The following is a 15,210-nucleotide window of genomic DNA, read 5'->3' as shown; positions in this document are numbered from 1 at the left end:
TGACGCCAGGCACTGTGCTCTGCAGCTGGGGAGATGGCTGAGCAGCAGTTTGTGCAAATGATGCCACTGCTGCTTTTTGGCTGGCAGTTTGGAAGATAATACATTGTTCTTGCAGTGTAACAGAGATTTTAGTATTCCCTGTAGCTGGCTATATATTATACCTGTCTTTTCCTCTCTAATTTGTAATTGTAGCAGGCCTCAGTAAGAGACAGATCATTTCTAGACTTCAAAAAATTGAAAATTACCTTTCTTTTCACTGACAAATGTTTCTCTACACAGCTGACTTTGGTTTTGCTCGTTATCTGCATAGCAACATGATGGCTGCAACCCTCTGTGGCTCCCCAATGTATATGGTAAGTGCATTGCAGATCATGTTGCTTATCTCAAGCCTTCTCCTCCCAGAAGAAAATACTTCACTGCTGGCAGATTGGCAAATGCCTGATATTGTTTCAGAATTATTGGGGCATCATGCAGTTCACCTTTCCATAGTTTTACTAGCTCCTTTTTTCCCTTGCAATTTGGAGATCACAGTTGTTCAAATCAGAGGGACATTGAACATTTCTTAACGCTGTAGGGAGGAGAAATCTTAAAGAAATAGAAGGCAATTCATCTTAGTAATAAGTTTTTGAAGTAGCTTCATTCCCACTTACATTTTTTTTTTCCCCCAAAATTGGGCATTATCTCCTTCCCAGTTTCTAAGAAAATAAAAAGTGATCAAATAGAGGCTGGAAGAGCTTTACACTAGTAGTTAAAAAAACTACCTGATGTTTTAATTCTATTTTTTAATGTATTCTTTCACATGTGGTGTTTGTTTTGTTTGGTGCTTTCTTTTAAATAGCAAAATTAGTTAATTGCCATTAATTTCTACTAAGTGGTGTGGGAGTCAGTTGAGCACTGAACTGACTTTGGCACTAGCAGTTCTGTACTGTATGGTCATGGGAAGATCATTTTGCTTTCCCTTCGCTTGTTTTTGTATATGTAAAATGGTGATAATGACATTTCTTATGAAATGCTTGGTTATTTTTCTACAAGCAGGACTGCACAAACCAAGTATATAATGCCTCTTATTTCTATTACACACCAATCACTGAATACTTCCTTTAGCACATCATCAGTTCTAGTTTTCCATGGTTTTTGAAACAGCTTTCATTTTAGATAGAACTGTTACCTTTTGAGTCATGGGATGCAGATTAAAATGTTAATTTTGTCTTAAAATAAAGTGATGTCTGTTAGTACTGCTCTGACAGAAGAACTGTAGAATTCATATCACTGTAGCTTTGCTTTTTGTTTTTCATTCTGAGATGTTGCTGTTCTTTCCAGGCCCCTGAAGTGATTATGTCTCAACACTATGATGCTAAAGCAGACCTGTGGAGCATAGGAACTGTGATTTATCAGTGTCTTGTTGGAAAACCACCTTTTCAGGTAACACTTTTATTTCCTTTTCTCTCTTTTTAGTCTCATGGAAATTCCTAGGGCTTTGCCTTCCAGTCATGAAAACAGACGTAAGTGGTGATAGTGTCAGTGCTTCAAAGGCCAGGTTGCTTGAGGATACCAAAGGAAAAGTTGCTCATACTTAGTCTGTGTGATCAGTGTGTTCATTCTAGAGGAAATATATGAAGCAGTGCTGAAGTCACTGCTGTGCTTGGGCTTTTCTCCTTTAATGCCCATATACAAAGGCCTCCTTTTTGTCTATGTGTGCATAGGTACGTGAAACTGAGCTTTAATTAATGTACATTTTTATTTGACAGGCCAATAGTCCTCAAGATTTGAGAATGTTTTATGAAAAGAACAGGAATTTGATTCCTAGGTATGTCGCTGTGGCCTTTCCTGTCACTTACATTTGTTGATTGAATACTTTTTCATTTTTGGGAATGCCTGGGATTCATAACAACATTTGGTGTTGCTCTCTTGCCAAGGACATAGTATGATACCAGTGACTCGTGTTGCATTTTGCCTTCATTGGACCCTGCTGAGTTGAAAGGGTCCTGTGCTAAGGCTATAGAGCATGTATAGTGAAGACTTAGGGACCTGGCAAAGTGCTGACTTCCTGAAATTTAATGTGCTATGCATTATTTAATGCATGCATTAAATTTAATGCATGTTTTACTTCCTCTTGTGTGCAGCATTCCTAGGGAAACATCAGCTTATCTGGCTGACCTGCTGCTGGGTTTGCTTCAGAGAAACCAAAAAGATAGAATGGACTTTGGTATGTAACTTTTCCTTTTGCTCTCTTGATTTTCTTTGTGTTCATGTGGCCAGATCAGCTGTCTTCACCTTTTGTCTACAGCAAATCATATGAAAAGTGAAGTATTTTTTTCTTTTCAATTGTCATAAAGAAGACAGAGTAGCCAAAAAGGCAGTAGTAAGTGATGCACAGAAATTATGACTTTGTTGCTGAGTAGTGAAACATATATTCATTTAGTTCTCTCAATTACGACCTTTGTCCCTCCAGTGTTAACTGATATTCCTGAAATTTCAGGTCATTGTCTTATTTCTTATTAACTGGTGTTTGGGCTTCAGACTGGGAGTAGACATCTCTGATCTCCAGGTGGTGTTGCTTGTTGAAATGTAACAAAGTACTAGAAGAGCCCACTTTGACAGCAAAGTTGCTTTAAATTGTTCTTTTTTTTTTTTTTTTGTAGACTACAAATACCATAACAGTGCTAATGGGGGTACAAACTGTGTCCATTTTATTTGACCTTGAAAACTCTGTGTGTGTATCTAAGGACAATAATGTGACATTACATCAAAATTGTATTTGAGAAGATTAATTCCCAGTATTGCACTTAAATATTCCTAGCTGTAGAGACTTCTTTATTCTAGTGAAATATCTTCACTGGTTTTTTTAAGCCCAATAGCAGAAACAACAGTTGTCTTTTTGTATTTTGTTAAATCCTGAGATTTTTAACATTTTGAAACTGTGCAGTGACTGAAGTTTGCATACTGATAGATTACTGCAGTGACTGTTTAGGATTGCATTTTGAATTAGTTGGGAAGCTAAATCTAGTACAAACTGGATGGGTCCCTCCCTTAACAAAAGTGCTCTTGCTTGGCTCCAGTTTACTGCTGTGTTTGGCTTTTTCTCTTTAGCTGGAGATCTTTGGTTGCAGAACATTATTCCAACTTCTTAGGATTTCAAGGCCTCAAATCAGTTCTGTTGAATCATTCAGAATTAGTCAGGAGTAGAGTTTAGATTTGTGTGTGCTTTGTACTGGCAGGTTTGTTTGTTACTCACTTCAGTCTCAAAAAGCCTTTTTGTTGCTGGGTGTTTGGTTCCATATGACTGCAAAATTAGTAATGCCTTTTTTAATGCTAACTGAGGCAGCATTTTTAAAAGACAGTCACTGAAAAGTTAAATGTGGATTAGTTCTTAGCTGCATCTGGTATGTCATGTTATTCAGGCTGGTTGTGTTTACATTTTACAGCACTGTTTGTTGCTGCAGTTTTATCACAGCTATCAGGACATGTTCAGCTTTTAGCTAATTACAGCTAACTTAGCTAAATACAGTTATTTTTGTCATTACTATTTTATATCACTAGCAGTGTGCTTTATACCAAGATTTGTTTTAGCACCAGGATAGGTGACCCATCAGGTTTAATCTATGGATTGGCAGGAAAGAGCCTAAACCTTAAAGTCTCTTGAGGAGATAAGACCCAGCTCTGCCCTCACCCTAAGCAGTCATCTCTCCTGATGCTGAGATCCTAGGGTGAGCTGCAACCAAAAGTCAGATGTGCTCTGCTTCTGAAACTTCACTATTGCTCTCCAGTTGGACATGCAAGCTTGGTTTTGATGCAGCACTGAAATACACAGATTGACTCACTCATCACATGTGGTCCCTGTGTGTTTGTGATAAGATGACTGTATTTGTTAGGTTGTGGAGAAAGGATTCAAAAGGCATTTTAGTTATTTACTTGGAGCTCAAGACTCTCCTGGATATATTTTTTTTTCTTTTCAATTCCAGCTCTGTTTTGCTTCAAGGAATATCAAACTTTTAAAATTATTTGGAATTTCAAAACATCCACCAGGACTGGCATAATTAAGGTGTTGCTCTTCTGGGGACCAGGGGTGGATTTCTGTGTGTAGATGTGACTGCAGTAACTGGATCTAACTGCTGTTTGTAGAAGCTTAAGCAGAAGTCAGATACAGAAAAGAACTCATGATCATTGAGTAAGATGTCCCAGGTGATAGTGACAGTACTCAAAGATCAATTTATAAATATGTGTATAAGAATTAAGATGTCATAAACGTGGACTCTGAATAATTGATTCCACTTTGCGCTCTGAGTATGCTGATCCCCACAGTTTCTTCAAACATGGGAAATTCACTGTATCACTTGTGGTAGTGGGAGAGCACATTTGTGCTTAGAAAGGAAAATAGAAAGCAGAATGGGAGTGATGAAAGTCATGTTTTCCTTGGCTGAGCAACTTAAAGGGCCTCACTGGGGCTGCTCTGGAATGTGTTTAGCGAAGGGAGTGAAAGGGAGAGCATATAACTGAGCCCAGTTGCCTGTTGTTAAAGTAAAAATAGTGTTGGAAATCTTGTTGATCTTCCAGCAATATAAAGTAGAACAGCAGGTGATGTACAAAAGCTCAGGAACACCCGATCCTTGTGTTAATCATTACATGGTCCTTGCGTCACAGCTGCCTCCCTTCCTTATCAGGCTGGGGAAGAAAGTGTTGAAGGAAGAGGAGATACTGCAGGCCTCAGATTCTTTCTTTTATTTTTTCTTGTTATTTGCTTAGGTCTGATGAAAAGCATTGTTTTTCCTCAACCATTAGAACATTAAAGCTCACAAAGCTTGGCAGCTGGCTCCTACCAACCTTCAGTTTCCCCTAACTAGCTGAAGGTTGCTCCTTGTAGAATAAAACTTTCCATGTAAGCTGCTAGCAAACTGGTTATGCTCAGTCAATTAAATGCATCTCAGCATTTCCATTTACAACAGAAGCAAAGTGTTTCTGTTGTAACAGTAGCAACTGAGGAAATGGTTTAAGAAGTTGTGCTTAATTCTGCTTTAAACTGTGCACAGGCTGCACTGGTCATGTTCTGCTCTTGGGAAGTGGGAGGGACAATGACTGGTGCTTTGGGATTTTTGGCCACCTAAGGAGTAGTTTTAATGGGTTCAAAAATAAGCTTCAGTCCTTGGGAAATGTAGAGGTGAAGATGCTTTCAGTGTTTGATGTGAGGGATGATCGTTTTGAAGAGCAAATTAAAACTGAATGAGTATCATACTGAACATAGAGAACATAATTCCCTGAGGAGTATAGGAAGGCTTCTTGTGCACATGATCCTTAAGTGCAGTCATTAAATATCCTCCAGTAATTCAGTCTGGTTTGCTTTGCTGGCTGATGTTTGAAGTTATTAAATTGTATTTTGTTGCCTTTCCAAATGTTGTAGCAACATATAACATGGAAGGCTTTAATCTTCTGTAAGCTCTTCACCCTCTGGCTCTGAAATATTGATTCTGAGAAAGGCAGCCATTTATCACCATCTGCAATATAGTCTGTAAATTCTATGTCATTTGTAGGTTTACTCACCATGGTTGTTGTTTCTTGTTCTATAGAAGCATTTTTCAACCACCCTTTCCTGGATCAGATTTCAACAGTCAAAAAGTGTAAGTAGTTTTTTGTTTTTCCACTTACTTGGGTAAATGATGAATGTCAGGGCTGGACCAGAGAAAGATCTGCCAAATGTCACACCATATGTTTACAAGGCATTTTCCTGAGCCTGACTTGGTGTGCTCTATTGTGAGGCTAAGTGTTGAATTCTTTTTTGTGTTACCCTGGGTTGAAATGTGCTGCTTATTTACTGGTCCCTGTGGTGTGTCAGCTGAACTTAAATACCCTTGTGTGTCTAAGGATGTGCTGTGTATTATGGTTTATGAATGAAAGCAATGAGGAAATGAGTTGGTTTGAAATTCAGCCTTTCAAAATCTTAGTCCCATTTTATTTTTCTCCCCCTCCTGGGTTTTCCTCTTCTAGCTTGTCCTGTGCCAGTGCCCACATATGCAGGCTCAGTCTCTGGCAGTTCCTGTGGTAGTTCTCCTTCGTGTCGATTTGCTTCTCCTCCAGTAAGTTCTCTGGTTTACAGAACAATCTCTGCAAAAAAACTGTCCTGTGTAAGAACACAGAGCAAAGAACACTTCTGTCTTTTGCTTGGAGAAGGTTATGAACATTTTGGTTCTCCCTGGTTCCATACATTGTGCTTTGTGGGTTTTTTGTTTTTGTTAAAAAAAGAAGAGGTACATCTGTACCACCAGGAATGATTGGATAAATTGCAGGTGATGAAATTCACAGCCTATTTAATATAGAACTATCTAAATTGACAACACAGAGTTATTCAGTATTTGAAATTTCCAAATTAAAATGCATTTTGTATTTCCAAATACTTAAGAAACAAAATCCAGTCACAAATTTATCCCTTTTTTGGTCAAAGCTAGTGATGATTTTTGATTTTGAAGCTTCATATTTAAAAATTCTACATTCTGAGTCACTGGATTTACAGTGGGTTTTGTTTGTTTTTTTGAATCCTGCCCCCTCCAGTCTCTGCCAGACATGCAGCATATTCAAGAAGAAAACTTGTCTTCCCCTCCATTGGGTCCTCCTAACTATCTTCAAGTCTCTAAAGACTCTGCCAGTACCAGTAGCAAGAACTCCTCTTGTGACACAGATGACTTTGTTCTTGTCCCTCACAACATCTCTTCAGACCACTCGTGTAAGAACCTTCCTTATTTTTACATTTTAAAATAATTTCCATTCATAACATACCTCTGTGTCCTATCACTGTTTGTCTCTCTTTGAATGTGTCTCAGTTCACTTGGGGACTCATTGCTTTACTTTGATTACTCTTTGAAGACAGATTGTTTGGTACACCTGGGACATTTTCCCCTTCAGATGAGTAGCCAGATATGTCAAAGATACCAAAGTGATTTAAAATAATGAAAAATATTGGGGTTTGGACCAGAAGAAAAGAGGCAGCTGCAAACAACTGCTCATAAGAAGCCCAAGGTTTCTCACAGTGTAGGCAGGCTCCAGACCAGCTGACACACTTACAGGCCATGCTGTGGAGTTGTAGATAACAAACAAGTGCAGGTAAAAATGTAAAAACTGCTTCCTATGAAAAATAAGGCACTAGACTGGGTTTCTGCAGTAGAAAGACTTGGATGTAGCACTTTGCCATTTTATGACTCTTCCAAAACTGAATTGTCACTAGGAAGCCAGTCAGTTGGTTGCTATACAATGCTCCAGCTCCTGGCAAATATTTGACTAAATTAGTGCTTTAATCTCTGAAGGGTTTGTGTCATTCGTTATCACCAATTTCCCAATGCTGGTATCTTGTACTCTTAAACTATAGATTTTATTTCAAAATTATTATCATTATTATGGCAAGACAACCCCAACAAAAATAAAGAAGCAACAAACAAACTTGTTGAAGACCTCCCTTCCCCAGTTACATTTTTGTTGTAGGTCACATTTGAGGTAGTTTCATACACAGAACACTTTGTGGAAAGCTTTTACATGTTCACAGAAGTTTGTCAGAAGTGATTATTTCTACAACAGTGGTGCTGGAGGTACATTTCTTTTTAAGATGCTGCTTCATGACGTGGGTTTTCACTGTGTTCCTCTGCTTCCTGCAGATGATCTGCCATTGGGAGCAGCTGGCAGGAGGGCTTCCAGTGAGTTCTTGATGTGTGGAGGGTAGGTGTGCTGAGCTTTATCCAAAAGAAATCTCATGTTCTAAAATTGGGACTGCAGCTGTGGAAGGGGTGGCTGGGGTTTTGGCAGGGGTGGGTTTCCATAGCTGCGTGTGGACTTCCTTCAAGATTAACGTGCCAAGTTGAATTTAATATGAATATGCAAACAGCCTGAATTCAGAGTTTTGCTGCAAAGTACCTAGTTTCTCTGCTGTGAAGACCTGCCTTTGACAGGGGTTATTGTTTTCACAGGCAGTCCCCATTAACTATTTCTGGAAGCTCAGGAACTATACAGAAACCATCCTCAGCCTCTTCTCGAAGTACTGCTTCTGGTGCAGCTAACAGGTGTGTGATGTGGCCTTAGTACTTCCTGCCTTTTAAAAAGGTTCTCTGGTACTATATGGTTGGTTCTGTGTTGTTTTGGGTTTTTTTTAATTGTGGATGGTGACTGGAAACAGAATTGAAATAGAAGTTAGACCAGTTTTTTCCAGGCTCTCTATACTTAATACATTATAATGGCTGATGGTTGAATGGCTGACTTCTGGCTCTGGTGCATCCTCAAAAGTTTTCCTTAAGGAAAGGGAACATTCTTCTGGCTACTTAAATTTTCAGCTGGTTGAAATCAGAAGCATCATAGGCATAACTGACTTGTCCTTTTTGTGGTATGAAGCACAGCACAATCTTCATTCAGTGAGTCAATATGTTGTTTTCAGGAGGAGCTGTGAGAGAAGAGGAACTTACAAAGCCCAGATTGCTGGGGATTTGTGTCTCGTGGCTGGTTTGTCTTGTGTCTGATAACTGGGTGTGGCTTCTGTGCAAACGATTACTGTGAACTTCATGTTTGTCTCTCACAAGATGCCAAAGAAGCCACGTGAAACAGCTGAACATGTATTGCAGCTTTTCCATCAGCAGAACTGTTCATGAGTTCTCTCTTTCTTCCACGTGGTTGTAGACAAGGCTTCAGCTAGTTTGGAATGGAACACATTCATTAGTAGTGCCTGAAATCTTTCTGATGTTATATTGGAAAAATCTAAAATATAATTGTGCTGTTTAATTACTCATGTGATATCTAAACAGAAGGGTTAGATTTGTCATTTAAGTAATGAATTTCATAATATTTTCAATCCAAATAGAAAGAGGATGAATGGCTAAATGGGGAATAAAGCTATTATGTTGGGTGTATTTTTGGCTTGCACTAATACTCCATGGCAGAGAGTCAGCATTATTTGTTTAGAAATGCTTGTCACAAGAAAAGTTTGCTACTTTGTGCTGATCTTTGTGCAGTTTGTGAAATCTGCTGACATGGGCTATCAATACAGCTTTAGTCTTACCTTTCATGTTTAAGGGCAGATAATGGGGATGGTTTGTCTGTAAAGATCCATTTGCTCTGGATTGAATATGTAATTTCCTAATTTAAATTGTGTTGGGCATCACAGTTCTTAGAGCTACAAGTTTTATGAAATTGACAGTTGTGTTACTGTACCTTAGTAACTTAAGAGCTGAATGATTGTGTGATTAGAAACAGGTGTCTACTGTTTCAGTGTACTATAATAGGTTGATTTAGTTATTGGTTGAGTAAATTTGGTAACTAACTCGTTGCTTGGGGCTTGGTCTGAAGGGAGCAGTGTCTGATGCTCCACAAGATGTTACTTTTGTTGTTTTGTTTTATTTTCTGAGAAGTGTTCTTTCATAGTGTGTGGTGATTGTGGTTTGGGTTTTTTTACAAAAGGTTGTGCTCTGTGAAACAGTGATTTTTTTATTTATTTTTTTTTCTGATTAGCTGCTCAAACAGAATTAATTGTACCCATAGTTATGCTGCTTTATGTCAAGTAGAAGAAGCTGGAACACTTCTCAGGCTCCAGCCAGAATAGGCAGAGTAGGCAGAGGTGGTTTGCTCTCCTGTGGGTAATTGCTAATGTTATTCTCTAGATCTCAGGGAACCAAGATTTGCATACAATTCTGCACGCATCTGTATTGCATTGTCTCCAACCTGTAACAAACCACATCAGACTGTGGGATGCTAAACCAGAGCTTAGCTTAGGCCTGAGCTGAGGAGTCCTGCTGGAAGGCCAAGGACTGTACCTGCCACTCCACCACAGCCTGGCTGCTGCCAGTTAGCTCACAACCTGCACAGCTTGCCTGTCTCTGCCTGCAGGGCTGTGTGAGAGCAAGGGAAAGCATTTTTCTTTGCTGAGTACTTTAAAAATTGAAGTACCTTTGTGGTCTCCTCAGGATTAATGCCACAGTTTGTTTAAGACCTGCTTCCCCTCTCCTGCAGGTCAGGCTCCCTCAGGCTGTGCTACCTCAGTATTCTGTGTTAGTCATAGCAGGCTGCCTGCTGCCTTTGGGTGGTTTCCATTTCTGAGAACTTCTTGTGTGGAAACTTTCAGGTGTTCTGCCAACTGTTTGCTCACAGCTGACTCAAAATACTCAGTAGTATCTAAAAATTGGGTGGCAATAAAAGGACAAACCTCTTTTGCTGAGAAAGCTGTATGCATATTAGGAAGTGGTATTTCATTCTCTGGGGTAGCAAAGGAAGTAGGAGAAATGGAGGCAGAAACCCAGATTTCTGTTCAGCTGTAGCCATGCAGTGAGTGCTGTAACTGCTTGTTTTCTAGAGCTTCTGGTAGAACTTTTCACATGTCCTCTAAGAATTTTTAATCATTCTCTGAAGAGGTGTTCAATAAAGGACCAGATACTAAACTGATTATCTTCCCAAAAGCCCATTTGTTTGAAATTCTTTCCGTTGAATTCTGTTTTCCTTTAAAAGTGTTGTTAACTGATAACAATGCAGTGGCTTGATTCCCTTATCAGACAGTACACTGAGGTAAGCCAGGTCACTGGCACTTCAGCTGAACTTGGGGAATGCTAATCTGCAGTTTGAGTCTGGGGATTAATGTTCAGGTATGTGGTTTTGGTCATTTTGTCAGGGCTTGGTTACATAACATGTTTTCCTTTTGCAAGCTCACCGTGTCTCTTGGGATATCTCTGCCTGTGCTTCAGTGGCTTTTGTACACATTCCAGCCCTGCTGCTGAACTTCCTGTCCCTGGTGCAGTGGGTTTTCCTAGAAGGTTATTTTGAAGCCTGGTAAACAGAGGAGGCTGATTGGCAGGGAGTCAGAGGGATCTGTAGATCCTGGTGCTGCATGACGATACCAGCCAGTGGAGGGAAGGTTGTTACCAACAAACTGTTCCTGCTCTCCCTCTGGGAAGCGTCAGAGCTAGATTAGGACAAGCGAAGATCACATCGTGTGCAGGGGAGCAGAGAAGCAGCTTGTTTGTCTGTTTCCTAGATTTTTCTTGAAATTTGAACAATGGTACAACTCCAAGAGAGACCTCTCCACCTGTTTTCATCTCCTGTCTCCATACCTTCCAACCTCAGGCATTGTCAGCCTTCCGTGTCCCCCCGCAGCGAAACGGCGCCTATCCCGGTTCCCACTCAGCTACGGAATTACCAGCGCATCGAACAGAACCTCTCCTCTACTGCCAGCCCAGTGTCAAACCCCCACGGGTCACCAAAGTAAGTTTTGGCTTTTAAACTCCTTTTTCTTGGTCTGTGCTTTCTTGCTGATGTAATTTTTTTTCCTGTACAAAACCAGAGTAGAGACGTTTTCATGCTAACAAGTCATAGCCCTTCACAATCTCGAGATTGTTGGATGGGCACTTGAAATTTCTCATGAAAACAAAATGAGCTTGTTCTCTCCCTCCAATGCAACCCAAGAAGGTAAAAAGATCAAATCTTGCTGCTTTTTTTTTTTCCCCTCTTTCTGGATTACATGGCATTACATCATAAACTAGAAAGTCAGCAATAAGTTATGTTTTGTTTTCACATGTGTAGTGGTGAGAGGAATGCGTTGTTCTGTAGAATATCAAGGAAACAATTTTTGGCATGCATGTTACCCAGCTTGTCTTGCTACAAAGCTCTTGTGTACCAGACTTATTCTCTGCCTTGTGGTCTACAAGGACCAGGATGGTGAAGGTCAAAGACTCAAAATATGCAGAACTCTGGAGATCTTTACAAGAACAAAACCCATGTTTTTTTGCATTATTATTCTTTTAGGATCTCAGATTTTATAATAGTTGCTACAATATTGGGGAAGTGTGTGTCCCTTAAATAATCAGCTGATTATTTATATTCCATTAATATTGTTCTTATTTTATTAATTCATCATATTATTTAAATATTCAGTTGTCTGATCTGTATATCAGACCCAATGTGAAAACTTGGTCATAATCTTTGTTAACATAAAAATGGGTATTTACAGCAATAAATTTCACTTGATTGTAAAACTCAAAATTAGGATCCATAAGAGCTCTGGTTTAATTTTTTCCAATTAACAGACTCTTATAGCATTGAAAATTAAAAACAAAGGGAATTAAATCTTCTTGTTTTCAATATGGGAAAGCTTAGTTTAAATTATTAGCTTGGGGGGTTGGACTTGGCGACCTTCAGAGGTCCCTTCCAACCCCTGTGATTCTATAAGCTTCACCATCACAGCTTTCTCTTTACAGATCAGTATTTTATTTATTGATCATTACACTCCTCGGGGGATTCTGAAGTTGATCTCAAGGAGCCACAGTTGCTATGGTGTGTGTAACCCTTCTTTTCACCTTGTCAGAGCTGGAGTTGTGAGACGCTCAAATACAAGCCCAATGGGCTTCATGAAGATGGGCTCCTGTTCTCCAGTGCCAGCTGACACAGCACAGGCTGTTGGGCGCAGGTTGTCCACAGGATCTTCTAGGCCATATTCTCCTTCACCACTAGGTAAGCCCATAAGTTCTTAGCAATCAGTAAATTTTTATCTGAAACAGTAGTTCAAAACATTAATTCTTGCTTGAAATGGTCTTGAACCAAAATCACACTTGTGGAAGTCATCTCTGTTAGATAACTCCTGGAAGTAAACTGACTGGGTTTGATTTTTGCTTTACCTTCATTTGTAAGTGAGGTATGAAGTGTCAATTCAGATTTTGGTTTTTGTGTGCACAGTTGGAACCATACCTGAGCAGCTTGGACACTGTTGTTGTGGACAGCTTCAAGGACATGAATCAAGGAGTAGAAACTTCTCAGGTGGGTGACTCCAGACAATGCAACCTGTGCTATTTTGGCAGGGCTTCTACAGTGTTTTGTGAAGGGGAAGGAGGGGTCAACACTGCCACTAATATGGGTTATAGGAGACACTGGGTAAGTGGTGCCTTGAGTTTCTGCAGCAACTTAGCCCAGTTGTGTTGGTAGCAAGACACCTTTCCCCATAACTCATTCCTTACACAATAAGAGCATGAAGTTTCTTTTCTGGAGATGAAAAAGACAACTCTGATAATTCCTGTCTTTAAACAGGGATGGAGGCAAAGGGATTATAATGAATGGAGTAGCATGCTTCTCAGAACCTGGTTTTGATAGCCCAGCTCTGTCATGCCAGTCCTCAGAAAATGCAGGAAGAGCTGCCAGTGCACAGCTTGCAGCACGTTTTCCTCATTCCCTGAGGAAACTGACTGGGATCTGAGATTAGTGTTGCTAAGCATTCAGCAAGCTTTGCAAGTCATAAATGATGATGGCATAGCAGCACAAAAAAAAAAGAAGAAAAAGAAAAAAGGGAGAAATAGAACTTGGAGATGTTCTGAGGCTGCTAAAAATGGAATTGCACTGTAATGCCAGAAGGCTTGGGCATAGGAATATGCAATTCAGCAACACCTTCTTTTGCTCTATGCACATTTTGGGTGCAACTCCTTCTTTATCTAAAATACTAGTTATAATCTTTGGTTTTACATTTTAAGAGGTGTTGTTGAAACAGCATTATGAGTTTTTCCCCTATTTTAAGCACTTTCCATAATCATCTGGAGGTGATTGAGCCTTCATTTCTTGGAGCAGCCATGTTTCAAATATATGGGAATGGTTTCATCCATATAAAATAGGTTCTAGGACATGTCTCAGAAATTGCCTTTCATAATTGCTATGCCATTTGCAGCCTCAACTAAAGACAAGGAATGAGTGGATCTTCGGATCTGAAATAGTCTCTTCTCTTAAAAAGAAAAAAAGGATGTGTGAAGAGAATACAAAGCAATGTATATGTTTTTATTGTTGCATCTTTTCTTGGGGTAGAATTTTGTAGGGCTGTTTGTTTAGTGCCTTTTGCCAGTGTCAAACTGACTTGTAACAGCACAGCACTGGTTTTGTGGCAGAAATGGTTTTAAATGTTTAATTTCTTCATCTCTTTCCTTCATTCTTTTCCTGCTTGACTTTATTTCTGAACTTCAAGTGGCTGCAGTGGTATTTCTGTTTGTTAAATACCATGAATTGCAGCAGGTCTGTTTCTTAGCATTTAAATGGGTATGGGAAGCTGTCTTTTGCTTCTAGGTGAAGTGAGGTCATGTGTACTGAGATTTTTCTAAGGACTGAAGATGTCTGTCATAATGTAGCTTCTGAACTAATTGAGCTGCTCTTGCTGCCAGTGGCAGCAGAGGACAAACTTCTGATTCAGAGGCCTTTGCTGTTGTGACAATGACACTAGAACAGTGACCTGTGAGATTTAAGACTGGTTTCTGAAATGGCAGGTGAGGACTTTCAATGCTATGAGACAGACAACCAGAGGGGTTTCACACAAGCAAATTCTTGGTTAATGAGAAATAGACTTGATCCCTCTGCTGGAGCTGCAGGCAGAAAGGCTACTCTAAAACTTACTGTTTAATGGAGTGGAATGAAATCAAGATGAAGTAGCTCATGCTGGAAATCTAACTAGCAAAACCAAAGGCTTAGGAAGGTTGAAGGATGTGTCTGAACAGCTGGGCACTTTACTGAGCCAAGTGCAAGACGTTCATTATGGTTTTTTGAGCATACATTTACAAAATGAAGTCTGTCTCAGAAAGTGTGCCTGAAATTGTCACTGCAGTGACAATTCTTTGCCAGTTCTTTAAGGTTAGAAAGACAGGCATTCTATCTGGGAAGCTGTGACTATAAAGCTGAAATCTTATGAACTGTTTGTAACTTTGCACAGTTCCTGATCATGAGACAGAAAAATACCACAAGGAAGAGACCATTTAATCGAATTTCAGGTTCCTTATTTTGAAAGAGAGAGGGCAGCTTTGAGGTGAGATGTTCATAACAGGTATTTCCCCAGAGCCTTCTGTTTAAGTGACTGATCATAGCTCTTCCATTTCCATGTTCTTCAGGAGAAACTTTGCTCTGGTACTTAAGTGTGGACCTCCTTTGTGCTTAGTAAGCTGTTGAAAAAGATTCACTCGGACAGACTAAAAAGTAAATGACTGCCTGAAGTAGTGATCCCAAACTGTTCCATCTGATTAATTTAGTTCTTTTTAGTACCTAGTTTTCTTGCAGCAACCATGAGATGAGCTGCCTGTTGTGTCTGCAAATTAAGTAATTAGGTACAAAACAAGTCATTAACGTGCAATGTTGCATTCAGGCTCTTGTTTGCAGGAATGTCATTCCAGTACTTGAGAATCTCTATTCAACCTAATGTCTTGGCAGCTGCACTTGCAGTTTCAGTGTTGGTGATGCCATTCCTGC

General features: G+C 39.7%; 1 protein-coding gene across 1 annotated transcript in view; it reads left to right on the top strand.

The window, feature by feature from the left end:
* ULK2 (unc-51 like autophagy activating kinase 2) overlaps positions 1 to 15,210 on the top strand; it is a 37,344-nt gene that overhangs the window by 14,199 nt on the left and 7,935 nt on the right. The window contains exons 7-17 of the mRNA XM_010009075.1: positions 280 to 353; positions 1,321 to 1,422; positions 1,749 to 1,807; positions 2,124 to 2,206; positions 5,562 to 5,612; positions 5,980 to 6,068; positions 6,541 to 6,712; positions 7,635 to 7,695; positions 11,074 to 11,211; positions 12,311 to 12,456; positions 12,679 to 12,759. Coding sequence (XP_010007377.1) covers positions 280 to 353; positions 1,321 to 1,422; positions 1,749 to 1,807; positions 2,124 to 2,206; positions 5,562 to 5,612; positions 5,980 to 6,068; positions 6,541 to 6,712; positions 7,635 to 7,695; positions 11,074 to 11,211; positions 12,311 to 12,456; positions 12,679 to 12,759 — 1,056 coding nt within the window. The remainder of the gene's footprint in view (positions 1 to 279; positions 354 to 1,320; positions 1,423 to 1,748; positions 1,808 to 2,123; positions 2,207 to 5,561; positions 5,613 to 5,979; positions 6,069 to 6,540; positions 6,713 to 7,634; positions 7,696 to 11,073; positions 11,212 to 12,310; positions 12,457 to 12,678; positions 12,760 to 15,210) is intronic.

The sequence above is a fragment of the Chaetura pelagica genome, unplaced genomic scaffold, assembly GCF_000747805.2.
Source record: "Chaetura pelagica isolate M959 unplaced genomic scaffold, ChaPel_1.0 scaffold72, whole genome shotgun sequence".
In the NCBI taxonomy this organism is placed as follows: Eukaryota; Metazoa; Chordata; class Aves; order Apodiformes; family Apodidae; genus Chaetura; species Chaetura pelagica.
The sequence above is the reverse complement of the archived record's forward strand: the minus strand, read 5'-3'. Positions and strand labels throughout refer to the sequence as shown.